General features: G+C 48.3%; 5 protein-coding genes across 5 annotated transcripts; 3 read left to right on the forward strand and 2 right to left on the reverse strand.

Moving 5' to 3' along the window:
* Positions 1-15: 15 nt before the first annotated feature.
* F5147DRAFT_724971 (uncharacterized protein) lies at positions 16-1906 on the reverse strand. The gene is made up of 6 exons (XM_041439091.1): positions 1708-1906; positions 1503-1653; positions 1311-1450; positions 1146-1252; positions 1045-1090; positions 16-987 (listed from the first exon to the last, which is right to left on the reverse strand). The coding sequence occupies exons 1-6, from the start codon at positions 1772-1774 to the stop codon at positions 35-37; spliced, it is 1464 nt and encodes a 487-aa protein (XP_041286150.1). The 5' UTR covers positions 1775-1906; the 3' UTR covers positions 16-34.
* A 1140-nt stretch (positions 1907-3046) lies between these two features.
* F5147DRAFT_658220 (uncharacterized protein) lies at positions 3047-4444 on the forward strand (the record flags this gene model as incomplete). Its single annotated transcript, XM_041434403.1, has 3 exons — positions 3047-3175; positions 3228-4335; positions 4383-4444. 3 exons carry the CDS (start codon positions 3047-3049, stop codon positions 4442-4444), a joined length of 1299 nt encoding a protein of 432 aa, XP_041286151.1.
* A 439-nt stretch (positions 4445-4883) lies between these two features.
* On the forward strand, positions 4884-7463 carry F5147DRAFT_724975 (uncharacterized protein). The gene is made up of 11 exons (XM_041439092.1): positions 4884-5094; positions 5164-5200; positions 5257-5351; positions 5401-5569; positions 5622-5765; positions 5823-5891; positions 5940-6002; positions 6053-6177; positions 6226-6368; positions 6421-6712; positions 6762-7463. Exons 1-11 carry the CDS (start codon positions 5037-5039, stop codon positions 7226-7228), a joined length of 1662 nt encoding a protein of 553 aa, XP_041286152.1. The 5' UTR covers positions 4884-5036; the 3' UTR covers positions 7229-7463.
* A 736-nt stretch (positions 7464-8199) lies between these two features.
* F5147DRAFT_724978 (WD40-repeat-containing domain protein) lies at positions 8200-10442 on the forward strand. Its single transcript, XM_041439093.1, has 6 exons — positions 8200-8314; positions 8366-9425; positions 9487-9510; positions 9566-9646; positions 9701-9928; positions 9984-10442. Exons 2-6 carry the CDS (start codon positions 8403-8405, stop codon positions 10233-10235), a joined length of 1608 nt encoding a protein of 535 aa, XP_041286153.1. The 5' UTR covers positions 8200-8314; positions 8366-8402; the 3' UTR covers positions 10236-10442.
* A 207-nt stretch (positions 10443-10649) lies between these two features.
* F5147DRAFT_586827 (thymidylate synthase/dCMP hydroxymethylase domain-containing protein) lies at positions 10650-11615 on the reverse strand (the record flags this gene model as incomplete). The annotated part of the gene is made up of 2 exons (XM_041431950.1): positions 10650-11056; positions 11108-11615. 2 exons carry the CDS (start codon positions 11613-11615, stop codon positions 10650-10652), a joined length of 915 nt encoding a protein of 304 aa, XP_041286154.1.
* Between the last annotated feature and the right edge of the window lie 3079 nt (positions 11616-14694).

The following is a 14694-nucleotide window of genomic DNA, read 5'->3' on the forward strand; positions in this document are numbered from 1 at the left end:
CAGATGTGAACGCAGGTGGCAATAATAACATTAATCAAAACCATAGCCCATCCAATGGACGTGTCATCAACAGGAGAATAGATAGAAACACGAAAACAGCAATAAACGCTATGCGAAGGTTAGAAGCGAGCAGACTTGGGGCCCGAGCAGCTGGTACCGGCAAAGGGAGAAACGAATGGGGTGTGAGCGGTGATGAGATAGATTTAATAGTCTGCTGTGGTTGTATTGCCCGCATTTCGACATCAGGGGCAAGCAGCTTCGTGCAACATTCTCTGCGCGGACTTCCTGGCAGTAGTTGAGGGGGCATCGTAACAGAGTTCGTGTATAGAGTTCCCGATTGCAAGCGAGGATGCGTGGGCTGACAGGCTGGCGGTGGTGCGTTAGCTTCATCTGCGGCAAACTCTTTCTCATCTCCGAATTGTTCTGCCTGACCACGCTGTAACAGTGATTCACCGTTCAGGCTTCTCATTGATAGCGGAACAGAACGTGTTGGTATGTCAGCAGTGCATCCCACCGCTTCTGGGAATTTATGAGGCTGTGGAGCTGCGGAGTTCATCGACATTCGTGAAAGCGGTGAAGGGGGTGATGGAAGCACCTCCAAAGAGCGGTGACTCGAAGTATTAGTAGGAGTGGGGCTCTTGATTGCGTCAATGACGGGTTCGATATCGGAGTTGTCGTCCGAACAGACACGCTGCGCACGATTCAGTAGGTCTTGTCCTTCCATTACATCTGCAGGATTTTTCCTTAGCTGAAAACGGTATAGCAATGCAAGTCCAAGCTTGAGCAGTGCCAAGGGACGGTCTGGGTGCCCCGATCGGCGAAGCTCCAGCGCTTCCTGATACAGCGAGATAGGGGCATTGATGGCGCCATCGCTTTCTTCAATATGCGGGTGAATCACGAGAGCGTCCGCTAAATTAGTCAATGCTGCTGCACGGTCAGGGTGATCACTGCCACAATAATCAAGCGCAAGGCGCAGCTGTTCCGTGGCTGCGTGATAGTCTGAGATGCGACGAGTGCGGCGATAGCATTCGAGGAGATTCTGACCGGTTTCTGTCATTTGACCAAGAAGTCGTGACTCATTAGGTCTGGGCTAGCTGGGACGTCAATCTGATAGCAGAAATGCTTGTGAAGTTGACAACACTTACGGAGTAGCGTTGGCCAAACTGAGCTGCATCGGGTTCGCCTTCAAGGCCTCGGTCGACCTTTACTAGGAGAGACGATGATTCACCCCCATCAGGGAAGAAAAATATGGCTGAAGGTTATTTCATCTGGGTGAAAGGCATTGAAAAACAAACTAGCTGCCAGCTTACGTAGGGATTGGTCACTGTGATGTAAAAGTTCTCCCACTGTGAGCTCAGCTTTGCGCATCAACTGGCCGCGCCCAAGCATACGTTCAAATTCGAAGGCTGCAAAAATTCTCAAAGATACTGTTGTTGAACTATCTGCGGGACTGAGATACAGTTTCAGTATTCTCACAGAACGCCCTCTAATTAAGCACTCACAGTACAAAAATCTGATCCCACTGCACGATATTGCTTGACGGTACTTCCGCTTTGACAGCTGTTCTCCAAACAGTTCCGTCAATCTCGATGGCGACATAATAACCGGCTGGAATGCGACGAAGGCCAGCCGCAGGAGCTGTTACATGGATTGCTACACCCCAGAATGAATCGATCTAGTCTCGATAATGTGAACCAAAAGCCTTACAAGAAATTGACAATCGCTTGTCCTGAGGCGTTTGGCGCCACGATTCTAGCTGAGAATGATGGGACATATACGAGAGAGGGGAAGCTGCAGGGCAGGAAGGGGCCGTGAACTATAAATCTGGGCCGGTGACATAGCGGTGTTCCTGCGCTGCAACCTGTGCTGGCGTTCTTGATGAGCGTCTGTGGGATTGATTATTAAGTTGTGCCCCGTGTTGAAAATGGATTCGGGAATGGAACGTGGTTGCACAGCATTCTGGAGGTACGACCTGATCCGTAAAATATCGGTCCCGGTTTGAGGCCGGCAACCAAGTTCACCGACTCACAGTACCGCTAGAAGTCGTTATAGCTGGAGTGTGAAAAACCTCATGCTGCGATCATGTTCCAATATGGTTCAGGAAGTGATAGTAATAGGCATGTCAGGAGACAGGCAGCTGGAATCCCGAGCATTTCAAATGAAGGCCTGGACTGATCGATTGCGTTACATTTCACAGACTCCCACTGATGCGATAATGTCGTGATCAGGCGAGGTGAAGCCATATAATTGAGCAGACAGGCTTGTGACGTCGTACAAAAGGTGACTTGGAAAAAAATACTCGGACCACATACCGTATGTCCACTTGCGCTCTGCTGAGCTCTATGAACCACAATGAATGTGGGTCGGGCTAGTACTTGACCAACAGTTTCGCTGAGTTGTGAATAATTTGATAGTTCGACAGGCTGAAATCCCTGTATCGCTGGGTGCAATTCCCAAAAGACTAACCGGCTGACCGGGGCTGACTTTGTCGGTCGCCATAAGCCAGTGGTCTCGAGCCACAACGTTCCACCGAAAAAAGACAATTTGATAGCTCCTCATGCAAGCTGTATGATTTCAAAGACCACTCGGAGCCCACTTCATGATCTGGTGTTTGCCAAATTGCCCTGCGTAAGTAGTTGCATTCGCTGAATTGAGGATGAGATGCAGGAAGGAAAGTGTCACAAAGGGTTGACCAACTTTGAGTCCGAACAAGCTCGAGCTCGGCAACTGGTGTTCTGGTATCAGTCACATGAAGCGGAGATCGGAGTTTGTTTCCACGTGGTCCCTGGGACTCAGGTTTCGTCCACTGTTTGTCCACGTCTCTCGTTCAACGGACTTGTCTATTGCTGTCCATTGGTTCGTGAGTGCTTTTCTCTTGATCTCATACAGAGGCTCCATTTCGCTTGACATTTGTCTGCTATGATCCAGAGCAACCAGCGCGTCTGTTACCGCGCGTTCAAGGGCAGCTATGTCCATACAAATGGATAGGGTACACACTTTAGCTTCCCGACCCCCTCCAATTGTTCCTGCACCTACCCACTTACAGATGTCCGCAAATGTGGTTCCTCGTGGTGCGGAGAAGCTTCCCTCGCCAGAGCAAACCTCCAATGATGAGAAGCAAAGCCAGATGGAGCTGTCACTGAAACGTTCTATCACGCTTGTTATATGGTACAAGGTTGGTGGTATATTCTTAAATGATTGTGCTAGGTGACTTGACTAATTGACAGCCGGCGTGCGATCCCATTCGCCTGAACCACGAGATATCCACCTTTCCGTTGTTTCAGCTGTCGCATTTTCCATCCGTGGTTTCCGACCTGGAACTCACGCCCGCTTCATACGTCGATACGTATAATCATGCAACAGGGAATTGGGAGCAACATATGATTACCACTGTCCGTGCGATCGAGACAGACCAACGTCTGCTATATAAACTCCGTAAAAGTCTTTTAAGTGGGCTTTTGGATGAGGAATGTCGAGGACTCGCAGAGGAGTTGGCGCTACAGTCGAAGAAGAAACAACCCGTATCTCCTACGATTGTCACCCAAAATGGCACCAAGAGGCCTGCAACTGAGCATACAGAGGGCCCTCCCACAAAACGACCATACCCACCGGAAGGGTACCCGCACCCGATGTACATACCGCCCATGGGATATATGTATCCACAGGTCCCGCTTGGACATCCAATGAGTGCACCGCTAGTCGCTAGCCCATCGCACGCAAACAGTCCTGAGGGCGAGGCTTCCTCGCCCATGCCACATCCATATTCAGGTCCTCCTCCAACCCCAATGAGCGGCCAGCCACCGAACAGCCCAGGGCAGTATCCAGTAGTGTCGCCTTCGTCAGCCACTCGAACAGGGCCAGGGCCATTCCCTCAGCACCCACACCCTCCACTCAAAAGATGGCCTAACGATTATACTGTGTCTGAAATTGCTGCCGGCTTCCGGCAGATGGATGCTCTTATTGCTCAGACGCCTAATGCGACTCAGCGCGTATCATTCGAACGCGTTTTTGGATGCCGGTATGTTAAGTCGACCGTGTGCCGACATCGTGGCGTATATCGCAAAGCTGATACAGCGGTCCGGAGTATGTTTGAGAATATGGGGACGGACGAACGTGCCGTATGGGGTGAGTTTGTGAGGCGCGTGGAGGGTCGACCATCAGGAAAGCAGGGGCAAGGAGAAGAACCTGCTCTTCATGGTGACCTTATCGAAGGGAGCTCGCAGCCCGGTCAAGTTCAGCAGGAACAATGTGGAGAGGCGAATACAGTCCCACTTATGGATTCACTGGTACCGTCTCCACACATGACTGTCTCCTCGCCACCCCCTAGCATCAATGGTGTGTGTTCTATATGATCTAATTCCACGTGCTTATTTGATCTATAGGGCATGTTCCTGTTTATGATCCAAGTCTAGCAGATAAAGATGCTGGCTTGTCTGGAACATGAGGTTCAAGTTTTTCACAGCGTTTTGAGCCCTCTTTTCGCCATCCACGCCGTGACTCCGTGCGGTATTTGTAGGACTTCTTCCTTTAATTCACAATCTAGGGCTCAGGGTATGATATATTTACTGATAGCGTGACTTGCGATAGTCTCATGATTGATCTGCGCTCAAAGCTATAAGGCAACTGAGGATGCCTCGAGCTTCATCAGAAGCCTCGAGTCCATCCCACTCCTGTCAGTATTATGTTAAGGATTCAAAATGACTCGTTAATCAAATGGATCTAGCAAGAAAATTCTACATAGACGACTGAATAAACCGCTTCGGCTGCTAGTATGGTACAATTTAGACTACAGTGCAACCGAGGTCAACCCGATTGATATTGGTCACGTGTCTGTGCACCAAGTGCAATGTGTTGTCGAAACGTAACTTTCGTCATCATTTTGGGCTTCTCGGTATAGCATGATTTATAAAGATCGCTCCGGCTCCAGTCTCTAAACCCTACCGGTCTCCCTCTCTCGCTTTAACGACTACCACGTTGCACAGCCTGATACCAGCTTTCCTTGACTTTCCAGTTACTCGTTGTGTGAAGATAAATCGATGACCGAAGACTCAATTCCTAATAAGAGGATCTTCAAAGATCCGGTACATGACTATGGTGAGTATTACAATTCAGTCAATTTATCATGGAAATCACATTGTGACCGCGACTCCGTATGTCCAATAGTGGAGTATGATCCATGGATTTGCAGCTTTATAGACACGCAAGTTGCCATTGGCTTCTTACTGATGAAAAAAACTCAATATATGCTTCTCCTAGACCGCACTTTCAACGGCTGAGATATGTAAAACAACTAGGGATCTCGTACTATGTGTACCCAGGAGCGTCTCACAATAGATTCGAACATTGTCTCGGTACGAGTGATGATATATCTTGGATTGTTCGGCTGATGGGCTCAAACAGGCGTTGGCCACCTGGCCAGGATGATGGCTCAGCATCTTCAGAAGAGCCAACCGTCGTTGGGTATCACAGATGAGCATATACGATGCGTTGAGCTTGCTGGTCTGTGCCACGACCTTGGTCACGGGCCCTGGTCCCATGTTTGGGATGGCCATTTTATCCCCAAAGCCCTGTAACATGGCATTGTACCTTCATTTCCGAAAGACCTGACGACCGAATCTTAGTCCTAATCACCCCAAATGGAGTCATGAGCAAGCATCAGAAATGATGTTTGACGACATGGTGAAGAAGTATCGTAGCCTTGACATCTCGCCTGAGGATGTAGAGACTGTGAAGGCACTCATTTCTGGCAGGAAGGAGCGATGCAAGTGCGTGTTGTTGTTGACTTGACTCAACAGTTTCTGATGGACAGTTTTTTACTTCAGGCTTGGAACGACTATGCCTTTTTTGTTCGAGATTGTTGCCAACGATCTCAATGGCATTGACGTGGACAAGTGCGTCTCTACTCTTCCACATGAGCAACATCTAATTTTAAGTTCAAGGTTCGATTACATTGCCCGTGATTGCCACGCTGTCGGCGAGAAACGCAACATTGCCATGACAAGGTAGTCTTCAGATCAATTCATTCGCTGAGTGCTTTTGACACTCATTTTAGATTGATTCATTCCGCCCGCGTCATTGACGGTCAAATATGCTATGACATCAAGGACGCCAACTCAGTCTACGAACTATTTTACACTCGTTTCTCGTTGCACAAAAATATCTATAATCACAAAACTAGTACGTATTACGTTGCATACATCCTTTTTTATGCTGACGTTAGTATAGCGCGCGCCATTGAGTACATGATCATGGACGTGCTTCTAATTGCGCAGAAGCACATGAAGTTCGCAGAGTACATCGACGTGCCTGAAAAGTACCTTCATCTCACGGATGATCTCTTCCACAGCATTAACATGACCGAATCGGAAGTGAGTCTACGTAATTGCTCCTTTCGTTTGTCTCATCGCGTAATTGTATCAGGAACTCGAACCAGCGCGAAAGATCATTCACCGCATCCAGACCCGTGATCTCTATCGCCGGGTGGACTACAAGATCATGGACTGGGATGACAAAGAATTTTGTCAGACACATATCACGCCTGAGGCAATCGTTCATGCTGCTAAAAATGCCAACCTTGAAGGCGTCGAACAGAGCCTCGTCGCTGAGCTCACTGTTGACCACGTCATCGTGGATGTGAGCAAGATGCACTACGGCCGAGGAGTGGACAATCCCATCTATCAGGTTAAGTTCTACAGCAAGCATGAACCAAATGGTGATCATCGAGTATTACAATCTGACAGTTGTACTGATTCGTCCCCCAGTGTGCCGGCGGGCCGAGTCTGGAGACGTCTCCCTTTTGATGCCCGAGAAGTTCGGCGAGCTCCTCCTGAGGATTTACACCAAGGAAGAGCGATTCATGGGCCTCGTGCAAACCGCGTACCGGCATGTGCTCAGGACCCTTCCTATGCCTGGCGAGGCAGCGGGAATAGTCACTATAGTACCAACACCTCCCGCTACTGAAGCGCCTTCTACCCCAAGGGCACTTACGTCTACCCTAAGTTTTGGTGTACCTCAGAGCCGCGCATCAAGACCTTTCGGACGCACACCCAGCTATTCGGACAACCAATTCACTACACTTCCACCAAATTGTCAGAGCCGCTCTCCGACGAGGATATCATCACGAAACTTGAAGAGGGCTAGGGAGAGCAGTATCGAGTTGGACATTGACAATCCTCCTCCGACTAGGAAGAGTATGCGTTTGGCGTCAGTGTCAGGGCCGACAAAGTGATCTGACTTTCATACTCCTGATGGGTTCAGCTTTTCTTACAGTTTCCTGCCTGCAAGTGTTAGATTCGCGCCTTTGATGCATTCCCGTTCCGCATTCAGCCTGTATTCATTCATGATTTGTTGGAAAGAAGAATTCACTTACTATACAAATTTTATAACACGCTTCGCACTTTATACCAGTACCATAACATATATACTTACTTGACACACCTGACGCGTCAAGCGGTTACAAGTTCCTGGAACTAGTGAGGAAAAGAACTATTCGCTGACCGATGTGTTCGGTCGTACCTGCTGGTGTGAGATGAATGCAATACGAGAAGTACAACTTATGTGCATCGGGAAACCGGCGAGAAAAAGGTTTTCGTAGATACTTATTAGTACCATCACCAAAGTGTCTTTCACTCCCGCACCTTGCAACCTCCTTCATCATCTCTCTCAGGCTGGATTCATATTTAACTTCATGAATTTACGCTCGTTTGATTTTTTTTCGATCCATCCAATTGAAGATTGGTAGGAAGGTTTCCCCATACATTCCCAAGTGAAAGCTGTCAGCAGATTTACGCAGATTGTTGTGATGTTCGACTTTATATTTGCCTTACATATCATTCTCATCTGTTCACCGGTTCACTGATTCCCCGTGACGGCAACATGCGCGGCGAACATCGAGGCAGATGAGATTATTTGGTAGAGTCGCTAGTATTGGATCAGATGATGCAGGGAGTTGTTAACAATGAAGATATGATCCCCAGTCAGAAATTCATTCAGGGAATGTTCCCCATAGTAGACTCGACATGTTCTAGGCGATGCGTGTGAGATCATGAGAGCACAGAACTCAGTCGATTGGACATGAAAGGTACTACAGCGCAAACAATAGACGGGTGTCAGAAGCTCAGGCTACTAGTATGTTGGCAGTTAAAGGTCACTTCGTCCGACGTCTGTCTTCATGTTCCCACACTAGCATGATTTGAATTGAGTGAATTACCAGAATCAACCAGTAGCGCTGCCTCATGGAATCCATGCTTGCCATGCACATAAGACCCACCCTCGTTGTTTGCTTGCTACCAGGAAGGAACAAGTAGAGCAAGCAGTAAGTACTGGTCAACTGTTCCCGTCCTTTTTTGATCATGAACCGAGTCAGTCAGACAAAACGCAAAGAAGCCTCACAGTAACGAGCTATGTCTCCCGAATTCCTTGCGACGCCTATCATTGAGGAAGCTATGACTTCTGATTCTGAAGTCCCTGCAATGCCGGCTCATGAAGAAGCTCAGGACCCAACTCAAACCGAAAAGTCAGCTCCGAAGCAAGAATTTGTAGGCCACGAGGACTATGTTTGGGCTTTTGTCTTCTTGCACGACAATATCCACATCGTGAGTGGCTCGTGGGACGGCACGATGCGCAAGTGGGACTGCGACACGGGACTTCTTGTTGGACAACCATGGACAGGCAAGGGAGGTTGCATACATGCATTAGCACTTTCACCGGACGGAAAGACAGTTGCGTGTGGAAGGATGGACGGAAGCGTTCAGCGGTGGGACACCGACAGTGGAAAGATGATTGAAGACGTTTGGACGGGACATAGCCGGGAAGTAAGGTCACTGTCGTGGTCACCCAACGGAGACCATATTGCAAGTGGGTCCAGAGATGGGACAATCCTAATCCGAAAACTAGACAGCGGACAAACCGAGATGGGCCCGATCAAGACGGGGCAGCGTTGGGTGAATGTTCTGGTGTATTCACCTTCAGGTGACAAAATCGCATCAGGCGGGTTGAATGAGACGATCTGCATTTGGGATACAAAAACAGGCGAGCTCGTTCTCGGCCCCATCGAAGAACTGGGGGCCAGTGTCACGTCGTTGTTGTGGTCGTCGGAAAGCAAGAAAGTTTACGCCGCTTCAGACAAATTTGTGCGTGTTTTCGATAGTAACTCAGGTATCGAACTTCATCGCTTCGAGCACGACGATTTGGTGAATTCTATCGCGCTTTCACCCAAACACAATGTACTGGCCTGCGTGGGCCAGCCAGGTGTTGCACAACTATGGGACACAGAGTCCTATGAACCATTACTCCGTCAGCCATTCATTGACCGCCAAACTCTTCGCTGCGTAGCATTCTCTCGAGATGGGAGATACCTAGCAAGTAGCGGACTTGACAAGAAACTCACCCTGTGGGTGGTAAAAGACATGGTCCCTGAGCTTACAGTACGTGTTTGCATGTCCATACTGCAAGTTGACAAGCTATACAGTAGGAAACTCGACCCAGTCACCACCACCATCTTGCCTTGACGTCAGTACTCTCTCATCGGACCGCCTTCCTTCCATTACTCACGAAACTAACACAGGTCGATGTTACAAATCCTCAATCAAGTAGCGATGTGTTCACCGACGGGGAGTCAGATACTTCATACGGTGATTGCTTTCAGGTAAACCTCGTGTTTTGTCGTGCATACTGGAACACTAGTATTGATGATGAACAGACTGACCAGCCCTATCATCCTTCAGCACCACCTTCAGGACCCTATCGTCGTTCCCGGAATCACAATCTATCCCCCACTCAACGCTTCTGGAATACTATTACTGTCCCTTCTCGACGCCACTTGCCAGCAAATGAGTCTACAGCGCTGCAACCACGTCCCAAGCACAGTTTCTTTGCACAATACACTGGCCCGCAGCCCGTAACAGTCGCAGTTGGAGGAAACAAAAGTGTAAGCACTGTATCAGGTATCCCTCGTTCTGCTACATACATTACCGAATCTCCAGAGGATCTACGTAGGGCGTCTGCCTGTGAAGACTAGCACTCAAACTGGTCAGTCATCCTCAACGATAACTCAGCCTACAGCGCAGCCACTTTCGATGTCACGGCCTCAGACTCAGACTCAGGTGCAGACGACAAAACAACAACCTACTCCAGAAGAAAACTACGGTTGCTGGAGCAATTTTTGCCTCGCATTCTGGTGCATCCGCCGCGCTCGTCCTGTTGTTCCCACTGCTGCTCAGCTTGCTGCCTCGTAATGTTACTTTACCAAAGATGTTTCGATGTTTGCTATATCTCATTTGTACCGCATCATTCCTGATTGCGTGTTTTATCGATCTAATTGCTTGTACGGGTCTATATTGTTCTTTCTCTGCGTACATCAGGTTTCCTGCTGTTTCTCGCATGCGTGTCTGACATCTGGTGACGCTCGTTTTATTATAAACAATATCAAGTGGATGCTCTCCGTTTCGAGGTACCTGACAGGGCGCTTGTCATTTCACTTTGACATACTCGTCTGACTTAAGATCCATGAAACGCGCACGACGAATGCGGAGTAGCGCAGAGGATTGCCTTTGGCTCCGGGCCGCCATTAATTCATTAACCATTCCTGCAAAAATAACTTGGTATCATAATTCAGTAGCAGTAGGGTAACGCATTCTACGGTTTTACATCTACACACTCATCTTCATCGCTATCGTTGGGTGAGGATCGTACCCTTCAACCACAATGTCTTCCGAATCGAATCCGTCAATGTCAGTTATCTCCCTTCTGAATTTGACTTTTGGAAATGATTTTGGTTCGCGTTTGAGTTGTATTTCGAGGGCATCAACATGGTCGCGGTAAACATGCGCATCTCCAAGTTGGATGATGAGTTCGTGGGGTTTGGTCCCCGTAACGTGCGCAACCATGTGTGTTAGGAGCGCGTAAGACGCGATGTTGAAAGGGATGCCGAGCCCAAGGTCGGCTGAGCGTTGGTACATGAGACATGATAGGCGTTTAGGAGCATCGGGTGTAACGGGGAGATGCACATAGAATTGGCACATCATATGGCATGGTGGAAGCGCCATGAGCGGCATAGCTGAGGTATGAGATCAGCGCACGTAGGACCACCAAACTAAAGTAAACCGACCTGCTGGATTCCAAGCGCTCAAGATTATTCGTCGATCAGTCGGATCGTCTCTGATCTTCCGAATGCACTCCTTCAGCTGATCGACGCCCTGATCGGTGTAGTCTGTATCACAATCGACGTAGTTTGCGCCAAAATGTCTCCATTGAAACCCATACACGGGGCCAAGATCACCCTCCCGTCTGTGTCCCAAACCGCGCTTCTCGAGAAAATCTTTACTTCCGTTTCCGTCCCATATCTTGATGCCCTTCTGCGAGAGCACTCGGGCGTCCGTGCTGCCTCGGATAAACCAGAGCAGTTCTTCTACGATGGCGCGTAGGAACGTGCGTTTTGTTGTGAGGAGCGGGAGCGTGTCATCTGCGAGAGAGAAACGGAAAGAGGGGGGTGCAAAGATAGAGAGGGTGCCCGTGCCCGTGCGATCTGGGCGAACTTCGCCTATGTCTATGACACGGCGGACGAGGGAGAGATATTGATGCTCCTCGTGTGGCGTCGCGGGCTCTGTGCTGCCCATTGTCGAGTATGCCAGTGAGCGATAGGCAACACGCGTGTAGTGGGCAAAACGCGTCTGATTAATGTTTACAAGAATAGTCGATGCCAGCGGCAATTTCCAAAAAGGTACACGGGCAAACATAGTGCAACAAAATCGATTTGTATTTCAACAACGAAGCGATGTATCGACAAGGTGAAAGAAATCTGACGAGAGAAATGGGGCACAGGCGACTATTCAGAATCAGAAAACGAAGCAGTTTAAATGGTGAAGCCGATGATTACCTACTGGGGTGACTGTGTTGTTGGCAGATTCAGAACTCGGAGGTTTTGCCAACTGGTCTGGTAAAACTGGTCCACGGCAGAACAAAACCTGGCAGAACTCCAGAATTTTCGCGCATGCCAGTATGTTTTCTTCCATGATGGTCACGGTGACGATGCGTTTTTACACGTGCGTCAGGTTCGTCAGCGTGATCCCTCCGTTGTGAGTCACTATTATATACCATCCCGCGTTAGTATTGCGTGTTATTTCGCCACCCGCTCCACAGCGAAGTTGTCCGTGTCAAACAAGAGGAGATAAACCGACTGGTGGAGCGAAAATGCCTTAGGTGACGCTTCTCCTGGTTACGCAGGTAGCCAATTGCAAAGATGCGATCCTCACCATGAATTCAATTCAAGATTCATCGTCAGGATCGCACTTGGCATGGTAAAGCATTGGAAATGGAACACAATGATGGCGCAAAACTCTTGAATGACCTGCAGGTTTATAATCAGTCAGTAGCTCCATTCGCTGATGGCTTGCAGGCGGACGACCTTTGTTGGTGGAAAAACCTTCCAAATCGAAATTCAGTTGCTCAACTTTTAGTGTCGCTGGCAGAACTCGGGAGTTTTGCCAACCGGTCTGGCAAAACTGGTTGTGCCGATAACACAGTTCGAATTTATGCAATAGAAAATGAAATTCGACGTCCCCAAAGTAAGAATCTAAGATAGGTGTATGCTGGAGGACGCCCCTCGTGATCAATAATAATCTTCTTACATAATGATAGTTACCCATATATGGCCCTCCAAATTCAAATCATAGAACCTTCTCTTCAATGCCCTCAAATCTCCCAGAGTACAACCACGACAATCATGACGACAATCTCGCACGCACCTTCCAAATTCGAAATCTTCAATCAGGGTTCCAACGTCGATGCCCTTGTCAAGCTTGTCGAAGATATCTTGGCCGCATCCACGTAATCACTTTCCAAGTTTTGCTACTCGTCCTGGAGGCGGTCTCTGCCACCAACTAGCTACATCAAGAGATCGGCACCTCCGACTGTCTCGAAATCACCACCATGTCCACTTCTGCGCCATTGCTGGTGCTGGTGCCTACATGTTCGTTCCTAGGTGCGTCAGTGTCACCATTCTGGAACCGTACCAACAAGCCGTTTTATGTTTGGCGCACGATGCTGAGACGTTAGTACCCCAGTGGGTGATCGAATCCCTTCAAATTCCCCTGACTATTCCGAGGCGCTGGGTTCTCAACTACAGAAAGACTATTTTCCATTCGAGCTCACTCACCGCATTCATAGCACAATGCTTAATAGGGTACATGTATCCCCAATAACGCTTCATAATCTTAAAAGAACTCAAACGAGTTCTCATTCGTATGTTCCGCCTCGCCGAAAAAATGTAAAAGGCTTCATAAGCAAATAACCAACCCCAACTCATTAAGTATGCTTCGCATCATTAAGTCACGCGTACACGGATGTGCCTTGCACACCTTGGAATCATCTTGTGTGGATCCTATATAAGCTAGTTGGCGTGAGTTAGGTAGAAGATAAGGATGGGACGTTGAATGAGGCGAAAATACAAGGTCGCATTCCTGACTCAGGAACTGCAGCAGTATTGCACGACTCGTTGCTTGGGTGCGCGTTTGCCCAGGCAATGATAGGATGATTGTTGTCACACAGAGGGACTAGTGGATAACGTTGGTACAAGTGTGGGTGGGCAGTGGGGATGATATCGATATCCAGTGAATTGATTTAAACATTGTCAAGACCTGTAGCTTCTCACTTCGATAAATACTACATTGCCCAGACCTATAGTATCTTCTTTACAAGGGTCCACTTCGCAAACCACACAACTTACATAAATCAACACCAAGACAAAAGTGGGAATTGAATGAATGAAACCGAATTCTCCTGCTGCTCCTTGCATAGCACTAGATGACCATTAGCTCCGCCGAGCATCTCCCTCGCTATACACCGTTGCCAGTAGATATATGCACGCGCTCTTGGAAAGCAATTGAGGTCATGGCAGTTGCTGTGTTGGAATTGGTCACGAGCTTTGCGTTAGATTCCCGAACGCCAAGAATCAGGCGTGGTCCCAGCACAAACGATTGCACGGCCTCCAAAATCTGGAGCAAGCCAAAATAAATCTGAGCTTCCAGAGAATATTGGTCCTATAGAAATGATGAACCGTGGCCGCATGAAGAAGTAAGTGAAAGATTGACATACCGTTAAGAATGTAGGAGAGAACTGAGTAATGAGCTGGAGGAAAGAAACAGCAACAAAGCTACCACGTCCGATCCTTCAGAGGAAAATGAGACCACATTTACAATATGAGCTCACCTCGCGAAGTAAAGCACATGAGTTTTCATCAACACTGTGAAAGAGTCCGCAATAATCCCTCCTGCCGAAAGTTGCCGCAGTTCACGGAAGTGTTTAACAACAATCCAGACTGAAAGACATAGTGTGAGGACCTCCCACACAGTTCCGAGTATCCAAGCGATAGAATCCAGAAGCGCGAACTGTCCCGCAATTCCAACCGAGCACTGATAAGTACCGGAGAGAATGGCTTCCTCTGGTAGTCACCAATGAGAAGCATATTTTTGTCATCCAAAATTAAGCGTACCCCCTGACATATGCATCGTTATCAATACGGCGACCACTCCAAAGAAGATGCTGTTAACCAGGAAGGTGACAATGAGAAGTATCAGAATATTTCTGGATCGTTGATACATGGCATATAACCGAGTGATCATAATGACTTGGTGCATATTTCAGTCAAGTCAGTGTTACTGAGGTCTCGCAAAGCTCACCCCACAGCATTAAAAATAC

This window comes from Suillus discolor, assembly GCF_016758755.1.
Source record: "Suillus discolor strain FC423 chromosome Unknown F5147scaffold_105, whole genome shotgun sequence".
In the NCBI taxonomy this organism is placed as follows: domain Eukaryota; kingdom Fungi; phylum Basidiomycota; class Agaricomycetes; order Boletales; family Suillaceae; genus Suillus; species Suillus discolor.

Bases quoted from the DNA above. Each gene is read 5' to 3' on its own strand.
- F5147DRAFT_724971 (XM_041439091.1), bottom strand. From the start codon at position 1,774: ATGTCCCATCATTCTCAGCTAGAATCGTGGCGCCAAACGCCTCAGGAC. The intron at 1,451-1,502 runs GTGAGTGCTTAA...ACTGTATCTCAG, and splicing joins TGGGATCAGATTTTTGTACT to TCCCGCAGATAGTTCAACAA. The intron at 988-1,044 runs GTCAGAATCTCC...ACTATCACGCAG, and splicing joins TGGTCAAATGACAGAAACCG to CCACGGAACAGCTGCGCCTT.
- F5147DRAFT_724975 (XM_041439092.1), top strand. From the start codon at position 5,037: ATGACCGAAGACTCAATTCCTAATAAGAGGATCTTCAAAGATCCGGTA. The intron at 5,352-5,400 runs GTACGAGTGATG...GGGCTCAAACAG, and splicing joins TAGATTCGAACATTGTCTCG to GCGTTGGCCACCTGGCCAGG. The intron at 5,766-5,822 runs GTGCGTGTTGTT...TTTTTACTTCAG, and splicing joins GGCAGGAAGGAGCGATGCAA to GCTTGGAACGACTATGCCTT.
- F5147DRAFT_724978 (XM_041439093.1), top strand. From the start codon at position 8,403: ATGTCTCCCGAATTCCTTGCGACGCCTATCATTGAGGAAGCTATGACT. The intron at 9,426-9,486 runs GTACGTGTTTGC...AACTCGACCCAG, and splicing joins ACATGGTCCCTGAGCTTACA to TCACCACCACCATCTTGCCT. The intron at 9,647-9,700 runs GTAAACCTCGTG...GATGATGAACAG, and splicing joins CATACGGTGATTGCTTTCAG to ACTGACCAGCCCTATCATCC.